This window comes from Watersipora subatra, chromosome 1, assembly GCF_963576615.1.
Source record: "Watersipora subatra chromosome 1, tzWatSuba1.1, whole genome shotgun sequence".
NCBI classification, from domain to species: Eukaryota; Metazoa; Bryozoa; class Gymnolaemata; order Cheilostomatida; family Watersiporidae; genus Watersipora; species Watersipora subatra.
In genome coordinates, this window is record NC_088708.1 from 9368861 (window position 1) to 9392656 (window position 23796).

Here is a 23796-nt window from a genome sequence, read left to right on the forward strand (position 1 = left end):
TATGTGCTTTAATTTCCAATCTACTATGATCTCAAACTATGGATAGACATGTCGGCGACAACAGTCTCATTAACAGCGAACTAACCAAAATGGCGACTGGTTTAATAGGCAACAAAGGTTCTTTGTGCCTTTTTTTGTGTTTAATTTGCTTAGCGTTGGTAAACATAGGTAAGTTACAATTATGTTGGAAAAAATATATTTGGTAGTTGGTAATATCAAAGTTAATGCTCCTTAGCTATTAAAAACGCTTGTGTAGTCAAATAAGTATACATATTTAGTCAGTACATACTTCAAATTTTAACGTATAGCTATATTGTACGCGTTGTAGCTAGAATCAAATACTATTTCTATGCTATGGCAAAGTTGGTTTTATGTTTTACAAAACGTTTTGGCTAACTTGTGATCTATTAGCGTTATAGCAGTGGTATATTGTAAAATAAATACCAGCTAAATCCTAGTAGTTAAGCTTTCTTAAGGCAACATATAAAATACCATAATGGTTTGCTTTAAAAAGGAGCTGAGATTACAGCCAATGTGAGTTTTATGTCTGTAATATTTTGTTTGCCCCTAGTCGCCTTTGCATACCTTCTGTTAAGCGTTATCTAAATATACATGTATTAGAAACAGAAAATGATGATAAAAATTATTTAACGTATTGGTCATTGAAAAAGCAGACTAGGAAAGATTGACGAAAGCCAACATTAATTCTAGCTTTGCCTAAAAGTTAACTATGAATATCATGCAAGTTTTTTTTGTTTTTTTTAAAAGCTTATAGACTGGGTCTTAATATAATATGATGTCTATATATAAAGATGAAGGCTATGGAAAACGCAATACAATGCAATTTTACCACCATTATCTACTATTATAATACTATTTGAATATTAAATTATTACTCAGATACTTCCATTTAGACAACAATTCCTTACCAACAATCATCTTGTATTTTAACTAAATATTTTTCTTACACATGTACTATACTGTTGGCTCACTGCTCTCCAAGGCTCTCTATCTTACATTGTATATTTAATTTTCTTTGGCGATTGTTTGTCTTATATTATAAACTGCTCTGACAAAATAAACTCCTACGATTGTTTACATCGAGTAGGCCTATTTGACATTTGTTCTAGCTGGTGTTGGCTCTGGTTAACTTTTTTCAGGATTATTACAATATCTAAAATGCATAGACAATATTTTGCCAAGGCCTTGTTTAATTATATTGTTATTTTACATTATACTTTTGGCTTGTGATTTCGATGCACTTTCAGCCCTTATGGCTGTTTGGTTAGCATTGGCAGGAATCTTTCATACCGTAAAGGTAAAAAGTTTTATGAAATAACTAGCGGATGCCTGAAAAGAAACTCATATATATTCCTTAGCAAGGTTTTGAGTGAGTAGTAAAGCATAACATGATTATAATGATGTTATTATATTCTCTAGTTGAAAACTAGGAATGGCATATAATAGGCCTAGCGCTTGGAAGTTTAGATCATTTGTATATTCTGTGTATTTTAGTAACCCAGCATTTTATAAAAAATATAATCGTGTTACTTCAAAAAGTTTTCAATGGATGACTACTTGACAGCTGCTATCATACGTTTATGGCTCTTTATTGGTAAAGAATGGTTAATGGTAAATAAGATTTGATGATTGGCTGTAGGCCTAAGCATTACTCTTGCATAGATTTATAAAACGGATGAAGACCAACAATCAGTTAAGTGATATAACGTATAGTATATACGCTATATCACTATACGTATAGTATAGTGATGAAAGTATATATATATATATAAAAATTGGTAATGATATATGTCGATGTGAGTGACATGTCTTTTCTAGTTGAAGCTTCGCAGTCAGATTATATTTATACAGGGTCGGCCCTCAAATGCTTCTGTGACTCCCAGCATTGTTTGCAACCTGGTCAGAATCGCACATGCACGGCCAATCCTGAAACTGCTTGCTTCAAGTATCTACAAAAGTATGTTGATGATAACGGAGAAGAAAAACTTCACACTCAGTATGGTTGTACTTTTGCGCAGGCTGGCACATCATTTACTGTAAGTATCTCCCTAGATAGCACCTTTCACCTGTCATGTGGATATGATAAACCCAGTTCAGTTCATTCATAAATTGTCCTGAAATGTGATGGATTGTGTCACATCCAAATAGAATATTTGGCTGCTTGTGCTAAATAAATTCGGTTTTATTTACAAAATATTGACCTCGTGTTATTATATTGACCACTGAATACTGATGTTATTTTAGTGCAACGCAGATTTGATAGATGCCCCACACATGACCATCGGGTGCTGCAAAGATGCCGACTATTGTAACAAATATCTTGACCCAGCCTTTATATTATACACAACAACGACTCTGGGTGAGTAACGCATTTTCATGTTTTGTTAAACTACAGCTATTCTATACTTCATAGTATTACAAGCTGTTCACTCATTCTATGTCTATGAAGAGAATGAGCTTAGGTTAATATAGCTACCAGTTATAGTCGGTGAGAATTCCATAGAAATCCATAGAATTCTCTATTCACAGTCACCATGAATAATTATTTATTGTTTGTTTTATATAACAGGCATAGAGGTGATTTTTCAAGGTGGACCAGGTTTCCAGGGTGGACCTATTCGGCTTTATTCTATTGAATAACATTTTCATATCGATGCATGGAAGCAACATATGTGTTGCCTTGTGTCTATAGTTTTGCAATGTGTCAATTATCACTCTTTTTTTAGCTACAGTTGACGATGGCATGAATAGGCAGCAGACAACTCAGATCCTTATACTCGTTGTTTGCGCTGTTCTCATCCTCGGTTCCATCTTAGTCTACGTGTTTGTGAGGTAAGTTGAGGTCAGCGAGTCAGTTAAGCTTCTCAAGTTTATAACTGATTATAAGGTTGAAGAGCTGGTCTTAAACAGTGGTGAATGGGTGTGAGGAGCCTGATGAATTCAATCCCTGTAGAGTAAGCGTTTGTCTTCGATCACCTGTCTTTTTGCATTTCTCCTACAATGATTGTTGATTTGCACTCAGTCAACGATTGTACAAACCGACTGCTATGGTTACTCTGTCCTGTAAAGCTAGATCTTTACTAAAACAACACCCGCATTTGGGCCAGCTTAATAAACGTTCCGCGGTCAACTGTGCTAGTTGTTAACCGCAAGCAAGCGGTTTAAACATGAATATCTTAACCAATGTAATGACTATTTACCCAATAAATTTATTGTATTCCATGTAGCTTAATGGTCAAGTTCACCGCCTCTAGATCTGCAGGTCCCGAGACCAAGTCTATCGCCATTTGGATTTTTCATTGCTAGACTTCAATTGCTATAACTGGGCACAGGGTTTGACACAATGGCAAAAAGACGAATACCGAGATTTATAAACAGTAGGCGCTCCTACAACGTAAATAATCGATTTCAGGAACGTTTACATTATAAGGATTTTACATTTTAAAAACAGTAAAATACACTTAAATTGCCTAATCCGTTCCAAGATCTTTTCAAACTCACCCCTTTGGCTGTACAAAAAGGAAAAATTTGACCTTATTTTTTTAATTTGAAGGCTGTACCGTAACTGCAGTATTATTGGTTTGCATTGACAACTTTTCTTCTTTTTGCTGATCAATTTCACTGGTTTTATAGACCTTGATTGCAATAATTTTGGAATAAGTTGGTGAGGAGCGCTCAACTTTGATGTTCTTTTACAAAGATTTGCTTAGTTCTTCAAAACAGCCAAGTTTATTCTGCTAAGTAAAACGAATAACAAACATTTTACACGTCTACAATAAAGTAAAACAACAAAATATTTTTACTAAAAAAAAGCGGTACTGCCTGTTCGTCGTCTATTTGTAGCCGGCCTTGCACGGGTATTAAAGATCAGCTTACAGTGATAGCAATACCTGCCTCACTTATAAACTCAGCTTATAGGCAATGCCACTTGCCATTAGCCTGGCACATTGCCAATGGCTAATTTAAAGGTTGACTTGCAACAAAATTCACATTACAGTTATTTGATATGAAAAGATTCACCATGTCTTACTCTGTTGTGTTGTAGGTGCAAAATATGTGGGAATGTGATTACAAGCTCTTAAAAGCTAAAAAAGAACAGTTAATCGCCGCCACACGAGACCGCCGTAGTTTGGATTCTCTGCCAAAATGGCTCAAATGTGACGTAGCTGTGTTAGATGGTTTCTGTTTACACTTTCATGCAACCTTATTCGTCGAAATATTTCACAAATATACTTCACGCATTCAATAAAACCGTGTCTATTGTTCTTACGCGTCTGTTTTATCGTCATTTTAATGCTGTCACTTTTAGCTGTGATATCTTATAACTTACTGCAAAAATTCATTTAATTTTTTAGCCTTAGCTTGAAGGAGTACATATCATTGTCTAATAATCATGACGAGCCTGTTGGTCATTTGTGATAATCGAAAAGTGCTGCAGAAATTGTTTGCCAAGTATTGGGTCACCTGATCAGATTACGACTTGTCGATTTGACCAAACCGAAACAAAACTGTAAAGTAGCGAGCATCTATATTTGATACGGGGTCTTTGGTAAAACCCGAAGTGTTTGTCATAACCTAGTGCTACGATAAGTTTTATATTGAGCTTTTTATTGGCCTTTCTATTCACAGGAGAACATCACATGACAAGACGATAACCAAATTTCATGGTTATGTCAGAGAAATAAATAATCATGACGAGCCTGTTGGTCATTTGTGATAATCGAAAAGTGCTGCAGAAATTATTTGCGAAGTATTGGGTCACATGATCAGATTACGACTTGCCGATTAGACCGAAACAAAACTGTCAAGTAGTGAGCATCTATATTTGATACGAGGTCTTCAGTAAAACCCGAAGTGTTTGTCATAAACTAGTGCTACGATAAGTTTTATATTGAGCTTTTTATTGCCCTTTCAATTCACGGGAGAACATCACGTGACAAGACGATAACCAAATTTCATGGCTACGTCAGAGAAATAAAGAGATTCCAATCTACAGCGGCTTTTCGTTTTTGAGCTTTTAAGAGCTTGTAATCACATTTCCACATATGTGGCACCTACAAAACAACAGAGTAAGACATGGTGAATCTTTTGATACCAAATAACTGTAATGTGAATTTTGTTGCAAGTCAACCTTTAAGTAAGGTAGTTATGACTAGCTGGCTAGTTAGCTGTTATGACTACCCTGTTATAGCACTGATAAGTATTCACCTAGCTGTTATGACTACCCTGTTATAACACTGATAAGTATACACCTAGCTGTTATGACTACCCTGTTATAACACTGATAAGTATACACTTAATTGTTATGACTACCCTGTTATAACCAGGGTTGGAAAAAAACACGGTTCTCATGAAAACACCAAAAAACTAGGTTTTTTTGGTTTAAACCGGTTTTTATGGTTTAAACCGGTTTCTATGGTTTTTATAATTTTACCAAGGTTTTTGCAATTTTAAGTCTAATTAACATCACTTACCATAGCTGCATGATTGAGTATTGAACATACATATATGTGGAATCATCTGTTAAAGATGGTACTGTGGGAGTTGTTATGGGAAAAAAGTGAGAAAACATATGGAAATTTCAGAATGAGTCTTTAATCAAACATGATCGATGAAATACAGAGCAGACATCTTATCACATAAAGTGAATATTTTACATACAGCTCTATGTATAAGTAGGAACTTTAATCTAAGTGATTAGTCGTGTGGTAGTGTAGAGCAGAGCATAATGCAGATGCATTGCTAGTGTTTGGAGCAGTGGCAGATGACTCAACTTCTATTACCTGAATACTAGAAGCACTGTCGAAATTGGTGTTTTCAGCTTGACATTTTGCTACGTGAGCTTTAAGCCTATCTGCGTGACCTCGCGTTATGACAGCACACCTATTACATTTTGCCTTAAAACCTTTGCCTCTTGCAGTTCGAGTGAAAAACTGCCAAACAGGATCCTGCTTGCCAGACATGTTGGAAGTTTGAGGCACAACTTTAACTTTTTAAAAAACAAAAAACTTGATAAACTGAATTCTAACAATCCAACTACATTGGCTTGTGCCCAATAAATGAAATATTAGCTTGCAAACTTGAAGCTTTTGCCCAAAAAGATTTTATTGTTTTAATTTTTAATTATAAGTAATCCTTTCTCACTGGCCAGACTTGAGAAAGTATTCATTCATTATTAGAGACGATGATTGGATTAGTATATTTCACATGGTTTTTATATTTCATCAGTAAAGAGATCATCATATCACTTGATAAGACCAATTGAAAATGAAATTCACCAAGTCATTGTTGTACTAGGATTTCATGTAGTTTCAACTTGAGCTTTGCCATCAATTTACTTCTGTGTCCTAAATAAACTTCCACAGCTGATAATTTCATATAATTGCATTTCTACTGCACATGGACCACTGGGAGCTTAAAATATTATGTTTTTCACAAAAAATAATGAAAAACCGAAAAACTATAAAAACTGGTTTTTTTCACCGTGGTTTAAACCACTCGGTTTAAACCGAGCCAACCCTGGTTATAACACTGATAAGTATACACTTAGTTGTTATGACTTCCCTGTTTTAACACTGATAAGTATACACCTAGCTGTTCTGACTACCCTGTTATAACACTGATAAGTATACACCTAGCTGTTATGACTACCCTGTTATAACACTGATAAGTATACACCTAGCTGTTATGACTACCCTGTTATAACACTGATAAGTATACACCTAGCTGTTATGACTACCCTGTCATAGCACTGATAAGTATACATACCTCTTATGTCGGGTCCGGCTATATAAACCTGATACAGGAGATACATGTAATCCGGTACCACCTGTACATGGGTCGGACCCATGGCGTAAACCGTAAACCCCCATATGAATGGAGAGAGTTAACTGGACACCGGTACAAAACCAAAAACAATGTCCGCAAAAGTACTGCGCTATACTAGTGGTTCACCGTGGCAGCATTTAGAGGGCAGCGGTAAACAAACCTATCCATCAGCCAGCCGCTGCAACGGAATGAAAACGCTAGCATGTCTCGACCTGTTCTTGTTTGCCGGATCCCATTTCCTTCTCGTCGAAAGAGTAACTTTAGATTTAGCGGAAGCCAAATATCACTTCAACATTCTCATGCAGCTTTATGGAAAATGACACTGGTGGTTGATTTTCAAATTGAATACCTATTACATTTCTTGGCATTAATATATTATAAACCATAATGGTATTTGTTTTATTATAATTCACAATTTCTGGCGGTGACAAGCCAAGTTAGCCTTTAATTGATAATTCCTTGATTCCTTACTCGCTGTGGTGAGGAAGTGTTTGTCATTCGCAACTCCTTGTCTAATAGCCTCAGTTGTTTCTTGTTCGACTTTTAACAAATATGGCTGATTCTTTACAGACACCCCAGTTCAGTCTTAGTCTATGTATTGCAGACTAAAACGTCGAACAGCAGCAAAATGGGATACTGAGGGAGAGGCCTTTATTCGACATGACGAGTCACTCAAGGATTTGCTGGAACAGTCTTCTGGTTCCGGGTCAGGTCTTCCTTTACTGGTAAGTCCTCTACTTTAACATATTACTTATTATTATGCTCATCTTCATCTACTAACTCAATGTTAACTCAATATTTAATATGCATGCATTCAGACATAAATTGTCAGCGAGTATTCTGTTGAGACATGTTGTTTCTACGTGTTCAATCCTCAAAAGGCTTGACTTATGCTAATCAGATCAAAGCACATAACAGTATTTTCATAACTTGTTAAGAGCAAGAGCATTGAGTACAAATTGTATGAAGCGTAAACCCTTCTGTTTTAAAAGCTCAACTTTGCAAAATTTGTGCATTGTTATTCTAAAGCGCCTTGAAAGTACACAACTCGACAAACGGATGCACCTTACCACCTACCTAGTGTTTCAGAAGTTTTTAAAAATTGGTATGTTGGCATTTTATGTATACGTCAAATCATCAAATCTTTGTTTGTGACACATACTTTGCATTCATGTCTCTGTATTGAAAAGAAATTTAAATCTGCAAGTGGACCATTCAGAATGCCTTATCTACTTCAGGTACAGCGCACTATCGCCAAACAAATAAAACTGGGTGCAAGCATTGGCAAAGGCAGGTATGGGGAAGTGTTCAAGGCCAAATGGAGGGGAGAGGATGTGGCAGTCAAGGTTTTCTTCACCACAGAGGAAGCGAGTTGGTTCCGTGAGACAGAGTTATATCAGACGGTGTTATTGAGGCATGAGAACATCTTAGGTGAATGTTTCTGTTTATAATGATATATGCTCCAGCGTCCGATCAGTAGCTATACTAATAATACTAAACACGGGTTGACTGAAGTACCTGACAATATGCAAGTACTTGTATGGTATGAGTCAGTCTTTCGAGCTTATGAACTGAATTTGCTGCAATGGTTTTATCCTTGTTGGTATAACTGAGTGATATGTACTAGTACATGGGTATGTTGTCATCTAGACATCAAGATGAATGAGTAACGTTCACAGAAATTCAAGCTAAAATCGATCAAAGTGAATCAAATTGTGTTTCCCAATTAAAGGAAATTTTTACATAAAAAATCACTGACAAGCTGGAGTTGTTGGCTATACGTTGTAACTAAATTTGTTAAGCAATAAACTAGCTGTATTTTGAGCAATATTCTGTTTTTTTCATCAGAAGTTTGTAGCGCTTTGCAAGTTGTTCAACTATTTTACATACGGTAGGTATTGTTCACACCAGTAGCCAAGCGTTAGTTGAAAATTACACCAGCAGCCTCCGTGTGAATTGGCCAGATGCGTGATATTTGGGAAAATAAGTCTGGATGGAGACCCACGCTATTAGCCAAAACCTTCTGTCAACATTTATTATTCTTGGTTTTGTAAGCAGCTTATGTGGGCATGTTGCTCACATGGACATCATCTGCTTACCACTAATATTCCCTGTTGTGCTAGGTAACTACTACAGGGAGGTAACAGGGCACTCTCTGACAGTTTTCAACAGACTGACTGTTTTTAACGAGGTTGCGTCGAGGCGTTCGTATACCAAGGTCATTAGTTTCAGTCCGAGTCGGAGCAGTCAATTGAAAGAAGCTAAACACGTTAATGTTAAGGGACGACAGTTCTGTAGTAATACAATTGAGCGAGATTCATCGTAGCTCTTTAATGTCCAAAGTAGAGAGATTAACATTCATGTGCACCTATGCTCACACATACTCATGTTATCGTATTCTTGTGTAAGTCATGCTCGTCCATGTTAGTCATGCCTATAAACACTCTTTCCCTGATGTTCTCTTACATCTCTGCTCAGACCATTGCTTTAAAATATTGTCTAATTGCTGAAAGTAGTGTAGCTGATAAAATAAATTTTGTGTCAGCTAGGTAATTGCTGCCTCTGCTAATTTTACAAATATTTAATACTGTACTGTTTTACTACTATGCTAGTGGATGGAGAGAGGACGAGGGGTTACTGGTAAGGGCGGCATGACACTACAGCTTGTACATATGTACTCCATGTTGTCAGACAGCATTGCGGTCTGTAGTGTTTCCATATCATCTTCTGAGGAACGGTTCATTTTGTGAAATATCGCAGCTGGTTATGCTCTTTCTGATTGTTTAATTATGGCCCTTTAGGTCATGAGGGGATTCTTCAGTGTACTTGATGTTTAATCAGGGCAGGTTTGGGTTTTTGTTGTGCGCATGTGGACTACTGTTTCATCAGTAGCCCAGCCCCTGTTTAATGTTGTACAGCAAGAGTTTCTGGACCGGTCTATTTATGCCATATGTTTGTTATATCTGAGCAATCTATACAGACTGACATATAATAGTCATTTGATAATGTTTCTCATATCTAACTAGACAGTTTATGTCTGTGACTTTACTGATTTACTAGCTGCGCTACCCGACCTTATGACATTAAGTCATCGCTTTGCGTCGTGACCGAAAGCAGTAGCCTATATGCACCAATATATCTTTATTATATATATTTCTCATATTTATTATATATATTTCTCAAAGTATATATGTGTGTCCCTCCGGCTATAGCTATTAAAATCTTGATATTGAAATTTCGCATTGTGATGAATTTGAGCTCGCGACAAATACCGCGAATGCGTCGACAAGTTTCTTATCCGCACGCCCTACCACTGAGCCAGAACGGCATGGTAATCAAAGATGTTTTCATATAGAGTATACGCAACGAGCATGCTAATTATTTTAGCCTTGCGTCCACGGGTTACGATGCCTCTGTTAAGAAATATTTTGGGACCTAACTATATGAAACGCGATGCTTTTTCGGTGATTTTTTCGTTGGAATTGGAACAGCTCCGGAAACAGCATGGAAACAACATGGAAACACGGAGAAGCAATTTATGCATCATAAATCATTTACAAAAAGGGAGGAACCATCTGGGATGACATCTCCTCTACCGAAGAGATTTGCTAGGGAGATAACTCCTCCAGACGAGTTACCCTAAATCGTTTTGGAGGAGGATTCTCCTTCAAAAAGTGAAGTAAACGTGCCATTGCTGTTTATATTTTTTTTCGTTCGATTTTTGATGTGATTGATCCGTTTTATTCTTCTGCTGTGTTCCTTATCAGTTTCTGCAATTTTTGTTATTGTATCTTAACTTTTAAAGTTTTTGATGCAAGACATACAAAATGTTTACTTTTGTTTTTTTTTCCATCATCTGAAATAGAAAACCTTTTATTAAAATCAAACTTGATCTATATCTACTCGTTTCCATTTATAGTATGCAGTATTCAGTACAGTTAATGGTGTAAAATGCAAAACACTTTACCAAAGTTGTTTTTTCGCCTTGGAATGGATTAAAAGTGTTATGGATTTTTAATTTAGTTGTCCTGCATAAAACTTTTTCATAATATGAAGTTTGAAAGTCACAGTTGTTTAACAAAGTTTGAAAAAATTGCTGTTGTTTTTATTTTAGTTCAACTACACAAAATTCTTTCATGATTCTTTCACTTTCAAAATTCTTTCACTTTTCTTAGCTTCTGGTGGAACAGTAACCTTTTTTATACCCACAAACTTCTATGCAAGAATTGTTATTATTAATTCAACATATTCAGGAATTTTATTTTGTTTTCTCAGTTCGTATTAATTGTAACATTACCGAATCATATTTTATTGTAATCGTAGCAAAACCAATTAGATTTAGCCATTGCTTGGTAATTATTTCACATTTACATCTAAACCTTTTTATGGTCGTTTTATTTTCTTTAAATTATTTGACCTGCGCGACCTTTTCCTCTTGATATGAAGTTTAAAAGTTGTTTGACAAAGTTTGAAAACCTTTACGATTGTTTTTATTTTCTTCTATAATTTATTTCAATTACACAAAACACTTTTCTCATGATATGTAGTTTGAAAGTTAGAATGGCAAGTGTTGTTATATGTTAAATACAAATCAATTTTTCTGTCCAAAGACGCCGGGTAGCACAGCTAGTCTACATATATTGCCTGGCGTACTATAGAGCTTGATTGGTTTAGTTAATAAGGTGTCCAACCGGTGAATTGGAGGTACTGAGATCAAATGTGCTGTTTTACGGATTCTCTATTCCAAGATTTTAATAACTATAGCTGGAACGACATACATACGACCAACTTTGAGAAATATTTGGCGTGTTCATAAATAATAATTTGACATTTAGAGTTATTTGATGCCAACTACACATGCTCATTTGCTCCCATTATAAAATTCTTTGAATTAATTGATGCAGTATTTTATTTTCAAAATAGTAGTTCTGGAGCTATTAAGTGCAACATGTGTAAATGATGGGACATCGCAAAATGTCCCATCATTTACACATGTTGCATTTCATAGCTCCAGAACTACTATTTTGAAAATTAAATACTGCATCAATTAATTCAAAGAATTTTATAATGGGAGCAAATGTGCATGTGTAGTTGGCATCAAATAACTCTAAATGTCAAATTATTATTTATGAACACGCCCAAATACATGTATGTAGACAAACCTCATGCGTACCTTATATTCCATAATGCTTGATCAGTGCTCAGTCAGTTGAGTATTGCTCAGTGAAATAGACCTGCTACACAAACTATTTTAGTTATTTATAAAATGGATAGTCACTTGGCAGATTTTCAGATTAAACCGTCTTGTAAATAATTTCCGAGTTCTGCTGGAGGCTGTCAGTCTGACGAGCAACAGCCTCCAGCAGAAATCGGAAATTTTTGCTCTCCCACTCATTCTTCTGCTCTTTTCCAGGGTTTATCGCGGCTGACATCAAAGGAACTGGATCGTGGACTCAGCTTTTCCTCATCAGTGAATTTCATGAGAACGGTTCACTTCATGACTACCTACAAACCAAAGTGCTGACTCCCTCAGAGATGCTCCGCATTGTATCTTCCATCATCAATGGACTGTGTCACTTGCACACAGAGATACACGGCACTCAAGGTCGGTATCGTGTCTGCGTTAGTTCAGCCGCAGGTTCACATGAGAAATTGGACAGATCTACTTTTTGTGAATAATTTTTAACAATAAGCTCAAATTCTCAATCTGAAATTTTAATAATCTTTTTAAATATTAAATTTTGATTTGGTGCCATTTTATAACATTTAAACAACAATAAATACCTTATCGATTTATTAGTTATAGATAACAAAGTAAGGATAGAATTATTTTGGTCTATTTATTTCAACCACAGGTTGGATTAGTTAGTAGTTTTCATTTCTAGTCATGAACTTGTTAAGATCATTATATCAAGTCATATCAGTATATATGCTCAACATATTATTTAATAGATGAGTGAGTTCTAATAGATGAGTGTTCTAATAAATCTAATAGTTCTAATAGGCCTACTGTTTAGTAAGTAGACAGTGCGGGTGAGGCAGGCATAGTGCTAGCTGCAAGCACTACATTAGAATATTACCTCTATTATTGTTGCCTGTGCATCTGCATATCTCCGCTGCTTCCAATTAATGAACTGGTTTGCTTTTCATGTTGGCCTTATCTGAAACAGATTTTGTAAGGATCTGTTCAGTTGGTGGCCTAGGTGAAGTAAGATATGTGCCTCACAAATTGCCAATCACTACATTTCACAAATTGCTAATAATTTTTTTAGGAAAGCCAGCCATGGCTCACAGAGATATCAAGACCAAAAATATTCTTGTAAAAAGAAATGGATCGTGCTGTATTGCAGACCTCGGTCTGGCAGTCAAGTACAACACGTGAGAATGCTGATAAATTCCTTGTTTTTGCTTCTACCCTCTTATTCGTTTGTCTGATGACTCTGCCGTGTGACGATGTTATATACTGTGTTACCCCTAAAAAGTATGCTTAACCTTTAGCAGACCTTTTAAAATAGCTTGCATCTTTTTAGGGAGACAAATGATGTGGACATTGCGCCTAACACTAGACAGGGCACTAAGCGATACATGTCACCAGAAGTTTTAGCCGATACCATAAACTGTAAGAACTTTGATGCCTTCCGGTTGGCAGACATGTACTCCTTTGCACTGGTACTGTGGGAGGTAGCACGCAGAACTCTGTCACACGGTTCGTATTTTTGCACACGGTGTTGATTTCAGAGTTTTACGCTAGCCATTTTTGTGCCAGGATGTTTTGCTAGTTTGGCTATTGTTCACTGGAGCAACCTCAGTAGGTTTAGAGTTGGTATAAATGAACAATTGTTTTAATGATATCTGAAATTGTTCGCTCTCGTGGCAATGTGACAGCAGTAACTAATAATTTATGCTGATGGGCTTCCTTAGAAAGAGCTGTAACAAGGCTGTGGTAGGAGATATCATTCTTGTAAGGAGATTCATCAGTCATCATTCTTCTAATATTTTCTGATAGCGTTTATTTGTTATGAATATAACAATTTTAAAATGCGGAGGAATAAGATCTTGTGTTTTTGAGCATAGATGTTCCATTTGACATTGCTATATATAAGAACATATAAGTATGTCATGTAAAAGTGATCTATGTGCATTTGCATGCAGTCAATCAAATGATTCAAACTTTGCTCAGCTATCAATGTTTACAGAAAATGCAAGTTGTTTTCTCTTACTTGTAGGGGGAGTGGAAGACTATCAAATACCTTACTACGATCAGGTTGCAAACGATCCAAGTTTTGAGGAGATGAAATCAGTTGTTTATGATAGAGGCATACGTCCTCATGTCTCTAACAAATGGCATTCTGATGATGTAAGCACCTTTCCTATTCTTTCATTCAGTTATATGGCTTTCACAAAAACCCACTGTTGTGGCCCATTCAGTTCATTATCTATCTAACCTGATGGTTATTAGTTTGATGACCTTTCTTTTCAACTGTATCAAACGCATGAATGGAACTCACATGACATCTCATTTGATAAATGAAACATAGTGCTATAATGAATTCCTTTTCAGACATGACCTCAGTTGGAATTGTACATTTTGCATGTATGTGTTATTTATTTACTCACCAGCTAGAGGATTATTTGGGCAAATCTTTTGTAGTATCTGAAAGTGCTGGTAAAGTTGATGTCGGAATGCTGGGCAACAAATCCAATGGCAAGGCTGCCATCTCTGCGTGTAAGAAAGACCGTAGCTAGCCTCATCGAAAAACATCAAATGAGTGTCAAAGGCTGAAGCCTTGGCTCATCCCTTACACTCCTGCTATCGATACTGCGTCTACTTACCGCTGTGTCCCTTACTCTTCACTTTGTTGACTTCTCAGTGCAGAGTGTAACAACTCCATATCCTACAGCTGACACCATAGACACATGAGATTAAGCATATGTCGTCATGTGACACCAGTTTTATCCATGAGCTCGCTTGTTAATTTTTTTATCAGTCATAGTATACCTTATGCGCAGTGGTGCATTTTTTGTACTTTCACTTCTTCAATTTATCCTTTGTGATATCCGCTCCCTGCATCTTAAATTCATGCACGCTTTAATTTTTATCTTCGTTGAAAATTTCTTGAGCAGCTCATTTGTACATATTGTATGTAATTTTCCTAGCATGCTTTATATCCAAGTACTCTGTGTGACCTGATTTGCAAGCAGTTCATTTTATATAGACAGGTTATCAGCTCTACACCAGCCATTCTATTTTTTGCAATTATATTTTACTAGTGTACTTATGTAATAGTAATGTTTTCATATTCGTGTTACTAATGTTTTTTGTCTAGTTATAGGTCAAACGACTCGGATGCGTGCAGCTGACTAGCTCAAGTCGATTGCCAAGCATACTGATAGTCAATGAGTAAATGGTGGCTATATATCCTCAGCAATTATTGTTTTAGTCGATCAAAATCTGTTAGTCAACATTTACATTTTAAAGCTTATTTCTTTGTGGTATTTTTATAGCCAATGTCATGTAATACAAGTAGATATCATACTTGCAAAATCACAAATATCTGGTGTATATATTGGTTAACCGGCTAATTATATTTAGGTGCAGCGTACTAGTCCTGCGCCTTTGTAACCAAATGTAATAACCAAACCAATTTCATGGTTTCTTTAGAGAATATATATACATGTATTTGCCTTAAATGACTGCAATAGTTTGAAGTAAAAACAACTTGATTATATCATGCACTTTAGCAGTATGCATAAAGATATGAGCCAGAGACGGGAGACCTGAATCTTATTCAGCCTTGCCCCGAGCTACCAACCGACATGACTACATGTAGTTCTAACGAATATATGTACGTACATGTATAGGAGCTTTTTTTACAAGCGCTATAAGTTTTTTTTCTTCCATTTTTAAAACACTATTTATTGTGATAATCGACATTCATGACAAAAAAGCATGTTATTCAAGACGTATCACACACTAATCTAGATATGAAGCTAAAATATAATATGAAGGATAGAACATAAGCAATTGAATGTGAGAAATATATTGTGCTGTTTCCGTGACTAGTAACCAAAAAAAACGAACATAAAACAAATACAATATTTGATGAGCATTTACAAGCGGTTACAGTATTAGCAGGTAGAGTAGTAATATCATATGATTTGTCCAATAGAACATGGTATTGGTGTTGTTGTTGGATGGCATACAGAGAGTTGGGGTTATGCAAATTGGCAAAGAAGATGAAGTTTAAGGTTAGTTTTTAAAAGAGTTAAGGGTCAGGGTTCGTAATTTTCTGGGAAGAGAGTAGAAGTTTCTCAAAATGTTTAGGTTTAATTGGTTGTGATGTGAGGATCTGGGAAGCTTATGCCAATTTCTGGTTGTATGTGGATTTATTAAGTGTTCAAATGCACCAGAAAGGTAAGTTGGGCAAAGGTTATTCTTTATTAGAAAACCAGAGAGGCAGGTAAAGTAGATTGAGAGGGCTGGCAGAGGTAGTATGGCTGTCTTGTTTATCATTAAATGTGTTGATAGAGTTTTAGATTTCACTTGCCGGTTGGGCTTGAGACAGATGAGTCGGAGAGCTCTCTTTTGGAGTAGATATAGTTGCTTAGTGTGGAAAGTTGGGCTTTGTGAGTGATATAGGTGGATTCCGTATATGAGGTAAGGGTGGATGAAATTGAAGTAATGCTGTTTAGAGGTGGTGAAGTCTAAGAGGTGCCTTAGATTACAAAACAATCTAAGATTGGAGGAAACCTTGCTGGAGATGTGTGATATGTGGCTTTGCCACTTGAGAGAATCGTTGATTACGAAGCCTAACAACTTAGATTGTCTTTTTTTCTCCAAGAGATGGCCACCGATACTAATGTTGATAGGGTTGGTTTTGGGGGCATTGATAAGTAGGTAGTGAGACATAGAGAAATTTAATTCCATTTTGTTCATGACACACCATTGCTGAATGAGTAGCATGTCTTGGTTTAGTTGCTGCAGAAGAAGTTGCGGGTTGCGGGAAGAAATGAAGAAAGTGGTGTCATCTGCATAGGCGTGGATTTTGCAATAGTGGGGCAAGGATAATAAGTCATTGATTTATATTTGAAAGAGGGTAGGCGCTAAAATTGATCCCTGAGGGACATCAGATGTGGTTGGCAGCATGTTTGATAGAACGTCTCTGATTTTCACGCATTGGCGACGATTAGATAAGAAAGATTGAAGGGTTTTCAGAAAGTTACCAGCTATTCCTATCAATCCTATGTGTTCCAGTTTGCTCAGTAATATCTGATGATGGACTACGTCAAAAGCTTTCCACAGGTCTAGAAACAAAAGTAAGAGAAGTTTGTCACATTTGACCTCATCAAGCCAAGTGGAGTAGAGATGGTGCATAGCTGTGGTGCAGGAATGCAATCTTCTGAATCCTGATTGGGCTACGTTAATGATTTTGTTAGCACTCAGATGAGATTAAAGGGCAGACAAAATGAGCTTTTCATATATTTTAGAGAGGACGGGTAGCACGGAAATAGGTCGATAGTTAGACAAAGCATTAGGATCTCCACCCTTGTGCAGTGGTGTTACAACAGTTACTTTCCATTGAGATGGAACGATGCCTTCTGTAATGCATTTGTTGAGGATGTCGGTGATGTCGGGAGGATTATCAGATGATCATAACTTCAGTACAAGTATGATATTTTATAAATTTAAATGTAATTTGTTTACTGAACAATAAAGATACAGATTTAATTTCTTTTTATCGTATGTTCAGTGCTCAAATGCGAAACTATTTTTTATATTTCCGAGCGTAATACTTCCGCGCTTTCGTTATGTAATTTATCTTTCGATATCGCTATTTTGTCCCGCGTTTAATTGGGCTGTAGTCGAGATATTGATATACAATCAACTGTTAAATACAACTGTTGCATGTTTGCAGGTGCTTCAATTTTAAAAAATACTTTTTTAATAGTATAAAATGCTTTTCAGATTTATTTGTCGGTATATTTGGTAAAATTTAAAATGGGCTGTTAGATGTTGTTTCTACTGTTAGTAAAGAAGTCTGTAAGCTGGAAACGCTAAGTAAATGTGAATGTAAGAGTACGTGTCCTTGAGCCAAAATGGCTGAGGAAAAACTGTTGTGTTGGTAGTAACAAGAATAGTTGTGTTTGAAAGCTGGTCAGGGAAAGACTGTTTTAGAGAATTAAGTCGACCTCAGATTAACACCGCAATGTTTAAAGTTGTTTTGATGGCATGTTTTTACAGCATTAAACGCAAATTTGCGTCTATCGTAAATATTTAGTGATATTGGTCCAGGCTGCGCATGGAAACCTCTTGAGCGTAAAACCAATGATATACAGCCCCTCATGGGGCTATATATCATTGGTGAAACAGCTTATCACCAACCATGGGATGAGTGAAAACAATTTTTGCAGAATACGTTATCGCTAGCCTCACATGAAAACACTTTAATCAAGTTAAACAAATAGAGCACAAATAAAGTAGACATGCAAGTAAATAGAAAGTTAATCATTCAAAAACTTTTTTGGACATGGGAAGATTAGTATTGTTAGCCAGGAAACCAATGGTAATCAAACAAATAAATTATCAAAGCCTCAACATTTTTTGGTTGGATTTCCTTGGTCAATTAGTTGACCTGCCATAAACGGGTGTTTACTGTTTTCGTGCTGTTAAAAACAATAGATACCAGAATTACCATAGAGGCCACTTAGCAATAGTTATGTATAAGCACAAGTGAATTCTCTTGGTAGTTATCAATAGATGTAGTAAACAACCATTTGTATTGTAACTTATTGTAAGTATGAGGAGGAATGCTGAGATGGAATCTCAACATATATATTTATTCCTACTACTAAGTTTCTCCGTTATTTATTAAACCTCATATCTGTGAAATATCCCGCTTAATAGGCAACATTTGTTTTGTAGCTAAAATGATGGGCAGTTTTCAAGAACCTTTTCATGAGGATGATTATAGGCTTAGTTGGATTTTAAACTAACCTTCCCTTTGGTAACCAATTGGTGTACTAACCAATGGCCTTGTCAGCCGATGACCAAGCCACTCTTACGCAGTTTGCTGAACCGCCCGCTGAATCTAAATCATCTCATTCGTTCTTATCACGATTGCTAGGGAGAGACAGGGGTGAGCATTTGGCATCTTTTATATTAGCTTACCATTTTTATCTTTCATAATTGTAATTAATCTTTTTCTTTAATTTCTACTTCTTTGTTCACATACTTTATATTAGCAGATTTATTTTTGTACACTAATTTGGTGCTTTCTTGTAGATCATTTGTTTGTATTTAGGAAATGCTTTTATACAAAAAATTTTTTCTAGCTTAGCTCAAATCTACAGATTTTTATATGCAATAATTTTGGTGTCAGCTGATATCTAAGATCACATGCCCTAAGCATGCTAGAGGCTTACCTATTTCTATGCAACAGTTTTTTTTACAGATTGTTGTAAAAATTTGAGAGTTTATCTATCATAGTAGCATGTCAGCCTCTGATTCTCTATCCCACTTTAACTCTAGTTATCAACACAACTACTGTTGGCTCTTTCTGTAAATTGCATGGTTTCCTATTTCTCTACACCACCCTTTACATCTGTTTGATTGCAAGCACCTTCCTGACCACTTCCATTTTTCCTTATAACTAGACGATGTTAATGAGAAACCACAGGCTATAGCTTATACTCCTACAAGGAAAAACAAAGTTTCCTTCAGTGTCGCAGGTTAGAAGACGTTTATTTTCCTTTCTGCCATAATCAATATTTTATGGCCTTTTCCTTTGAAGTATATATTCTGCTGACATTTCATTATATTGAACAATAGTGTGCTTTAGCTTGCTTAAAGCTTCTTATCAATTTAACGACATGTATTATAAATGTAGATCTAGCGTTTTCAGTCTTTCTCCGTATTTCACATTGTATTTATCAGGACCAGCAGTAGGTGTAGTTATATAATGTATGTATTTATATAGCTAAGAGTACAAGTGTTGATGACACAGAAGGCGCCTATCCTAACTCTGATGTTTATGCGGAGTCACAAGCAGCTGGAAGCAAGCGTAGGGTCATCAGAGAAGAACTTGGAACATTTCCTAATGTCCTTGGCAGGCTTAGTAGTATTCTGGAGAAGAAATCTTCATCAAGTGAGGTCAGGAGAGGACTGGTGTGTCTTTTTGAAGTGGCCCATCTATGTGAGGTCAAATGGAAGCTAATATATATATGCTATATTTCAGATTTACATTATATCCGGGATTCAGATGCTTGCTGAATTTTTTTCAATTCTCCGCTCATCTAATGCTTATCTATTCTTTCATCAAGTTTGGTGGGAATCTAATGAAGAAATGTTACCTGAAAGTATGACTAGAGTCAGCTTTCGATACTGCTCAGTTTGTAACGTTTTGAATTGATCACTTTTGAAGCGTTGAGCATCAGTTTGGCTGTTAGACTCGGATCGAACTTCATAGTCTCCACAAGGCAATAAAATATTACTTGAAACACACTGATACTGTTTTATTTGGTATTTTGTTGCTCTAGTGTAAGTTTGTTTAAATCCCATTAGACGAGCTTTATATATATTATATATATAATATATATATAAATAAAAAAGTATTTTGTCATTAGGTAACGGCCGTTCTGATCTTTTCTTTTGATGCTGCAACAAATTGCTGCTCCATTGTGTAGCCTTTACTCCAGCTGTGCGTTCCTTGTTCTCATTATTAGTCATCATTTTTGTACCTGTATGATTTATGCTACTCAAAGTGATAGGTTGCCATACTATTGTATATAGTATTTTGCTATGTCATTTATGTTCTCTATAATGTGTGCTTTTTAAGGCCTGCAGCTTTGGTACCTTATTTGGTTTTTTCAGGGGTTTAGACCATATAAAGATAGCGAATTTCGACAGTCGTGGATGCCTGACAGCAGCTGCAAGGAATGCTATGACTGCGGTAATAAGTTCACAACCTTTATAAGGCGACATCACTGTCGGATTTGTGGACAAATATTTTGTAGCAGCTGTTGCAACCAAGAGGTGCCTGGCAGAGTGATGGGCTTTGAAGGTGAGTAGGATTGTGACACATATGTTCAGGTAGCAAGTATTCTGTCTGAAGTATTTTGGCTGGTTGTCACAAGATGTGCATCTTGAAAACATCGTATAACTGGTCATTCGTTCATGCTTGTGTTTCCTTAATATTTTAGCTCTACAAATACCCTGGATAGTTTACCAATGCTTTTCGTAAGATGACTAACACAGCTAGACACATAATTTAAACTTGGCAAACTAAAGGTATTTGCTTATTTTCTTTCAACATTGGAAGCAGCTTTTTATAGATATGTTAGCCATCTATAGCTTGGGAAATTGCTTTCTATGGACGTGAAAGTAACGTTCTATAAATCTGGAAAGTTGCTTTCACTAGATGTGGGAAATCATTTCCTATACATGTGTGAAGTTGCTTTCTCTAGATGTGCAATATTACTTTGTACAAATATGCGAGTTTGCTTTCCATAAATGTTGGAACCCTTTTGGGTATGAGCTTTATTTCAATGGATATGGGAAGCAACGAACGAGCAATAGCTGAGCATTATTGAAATTCATTAATCAATAATGTTATTATATCTGCAAACCTATTTTATCTTTTGCATGTTTTTTATAAATTACTTTAAAAATTCAAGGTGATTATTATCAGTTGTTTGTTTAAATGTTTATCACATATATATATACTTGTAGCTAAACACGTCAACATTGACTTTAAAAGATTTTATTGAAAATACAGTTGTTATAACTGGCTTTTCAAAACTTAGCAAGTAAAAATATACTTACCTTTAATATAAGTTTACTGATTCTCGTAAAACTACACTCACTTTTGAATATAAATTGTTGATTCGAGTAGAGCTAGACTGTCCTTGACTAAAAATTTGTTGATTTTTAATAGAAAGATACTCTCCTTGAATATAAATTTACTAATTTTAAACAAAAAGGGTACAAACTTTTCAATGGATAAATGACAAGTGCCTTTAATATTTATCATGGGAGTAAATCCGCTGCACAATTCTGGATATTAACAGCTGTTTGACTATTAAAGTTACCGCAAACTGTCAGCTTGACCTGCCAGTTAACATGTTTAGTTTTGTTCATAATGGCAATTGATCCAATGTCACCCGCTTTCTTCATTATTCGTGCCGACCTCTGGTAAGGTTACCGGTAACTTTGTTTGAATTATTTATACTGAAAAATCTCTTCATTGCTGCAAAAAAAAATTTGTTTTATGTGTAAAAACAATCTCTGAGATACAGTATTTGTCGGAGACAAGAAAAAGCCAATGAACTGTCTCCTAAAACTTGTTGGGTTTATTGACAGATAGATAGTTACTCATGTTGTGTGTTGAAAGCCTCTGTTCGACCTTTACTCATTCATCTCATGTCTGTTCTTAGCCAACTATGTTTTATGTAAACCGGTGGGTAGCAAATACTTAACAGCTTCTGACTTTTTTCAGGGGGCCTGAGAGCCTGCACATACTGTTGTGGCGTTGTCACCAGGCTTTTAGAGGGCTCAGATGATGGTGACCTTGGCACCCTTAGAGATAACCTTCAGGCACAGCTGAGTAACTCGAGCACAAATTCAACAGACTTTCGAACCAGTGGTTCTCAAGGCTCCTTCACTCCTCGAAGGTAAGTGTCAAGACAGTTTTATTCATGTGGATTTCAGGCTATTTGTTTTTGACTGCGTCTGAAGTTTTTACATTTGTGTATCGCTACTAACTATTACACATGTACATGATGTATGTAGCCAAGTTATTGGATTTCTGACTAACTCAGCTCACAAATAAGCAACCCAATTTTGCATTACATTTTCTATAACCTCTGCATAGTATTCATGCACAAACATGTCTGGATCTCGTAGTCTGCTATAAGTGTATGTTCGGGCCAATACAAAAAGATAATCATGTGCAGGTCGAGTGAAAAAGAGGTTCTTTTACCCTCACTTTACCTTGTAGGCTTTCAGTATCGGACTCCTTCGAGCCTCCATCGACTAGAATAGCAAGTGTCTTTGACATTGCCCCTGTGCCTGAACCTATGCAGGATATGACTTCAGAGGAAAGACAATCCCTTGTTAAAGTAAGTCATGTATTTACAAGCCATACTACTCACCAGTTTATTGTTGACGAAATCAAGGTTATCAGCTGTTAGGCATATAAGTTTGGTTTAACTACAACTCCTGTTGCATGGCTCAATTACCTTTTAAGGTTTTATTATGTTTGGTGTATTTATCTCCAAATTATATAGGAAGTCACAAATCTACAGACCTGCCCATTTAGTAGCACACTGATAAGTAGTGGTTAGGGACATGAACAAGCGTGGGATTAGAAAAATATTTACAGGTGTCCTCTATCGTCAACACTCATCAGTTCTTGTTAAATAACTGTAACACATTACTAACAATAGTCTCTGCAATACCATTCAGCCAATAAACAAACTGGAGAGAAATGGGCATGTTGCTGGCTATCTTCCACTTGTCTTCGAATTCTTTCTCTTGGTCTGGTGTGTTTATTGTGTAGGACAATACAGTATCCTTGACGCACTCGTCGCTTGTGCTGTTCAGTTTGTACCCCCACCTGTATGAGCCCAGAGCATTACAGGCAGCAAACCCCCAACTGTATAAGCCCAGAGTATTACAGGCAGCAAATTCCCACCTGTATGAGCCCAAAGCATTACAGGCAACAAACCCCCACCTGTATGAGCCCAGAGCATTACAGGCAGCAAACCCCGACCTGTATGAGCCCAGAGCATTACAGGCGGCAACCATTTGCATGTGTAAAAAATGAGTACATTTGATAACCACACAGCTGCATAAGTTAAGGAATATGGGGATTTTATTTACAAGACAGTCATGTCATCAGTTCATGGATGTCCAACAGGTTGGACATTTTTATAATGCTTAGACGTATT

General features: G+C 36.2%; 2 protein-coding genes across 2 annotated transcripts in view; both read left to right on the plus strand.

Annotated features, from left to right (window-relative positions):
- The first annotated feature begins 83 nt into the window (after positions 1-83).
- On the plus strand, positions 84-15158 carry LOC137404302 (bone morphogenetic protein receptor type-1B-like). The gene is made up of 11 exons (XM_068090494.1): positions 84-168; positions 1873-2057; positions 2266-2380; positions 2748-2853; positions 7454-7574; positions 8088-8280; positions 12263-12454; positions 13122-13227; positions 13380-13555; positions 14076-14206; positions 14501-15158. The coding sequence occupies exons 1-11, from the start codon at positions 90-92 to the stop codon at positions 14630-14632; spliced, it is 1536 nt and encodes a 511-aa protein (XP_067946595.1). The 5' UTR covers positions 84-89; the 3' UTR covers positions 14633-15158.
- Positions 15159-18877: 3719 nt separating this feature from the next.
- LOC137397125 (1-phosphatidylinositol 3-phosphate 5-kinase-like) overlaps positions 18878-23796 on the plus strand; it is a 41324-nt gene continuing 36405 nt past the window's right edge. Inside the window, exons 1-6 of the mRNA XM_068083434.1 lie at positions 18878-18986; positions 19504-19578; positions 19827-19999; positions 20720-20909; positions 22344-22518; positions 22845-22965. Coding sequence (XP_067939535.1) covers positions 18878-18986; positions 19504-19578; positions 19827-19999; positions 20720-20909; positions 22344-22518; positions 22845-22965 — 843 coding nt within the window. The remainder of the gene's footprint in view (positions 18987-19503; positions 19579-19826; positions 20000-20719; positions 20910-22343; positions 22519-22844; positions 22966-23796) is intronic.

What these genes read in the sequence shown, in the direction of transcription:
- LOC137404302 (XM_068090494.1), top strand. Translation starts at nt 90, where the DNA reads ATGGCGACTGGTTTAATAGGCAACAAAGGTTCTTTGTGCCTTTTTTTG. An exon ending in GAGGCATGAGAACATCTTAG is followed by an intron (nt 8,281 to 12,262) that starts GTGAATGTTTCT and finishes GCTCTTTTCCAG; the next exon opens with GGTTTATCGCGGCTGACATC. An exon ending in ACAAATGGCATTCTGATGAT is followed by an intron (nt 14,207 to 14,500) that starts GTAAGCACCTTT and finishes AATCTTTTGTAG; the next exon opens with TATCTGAAAGTGCTGGTAAA.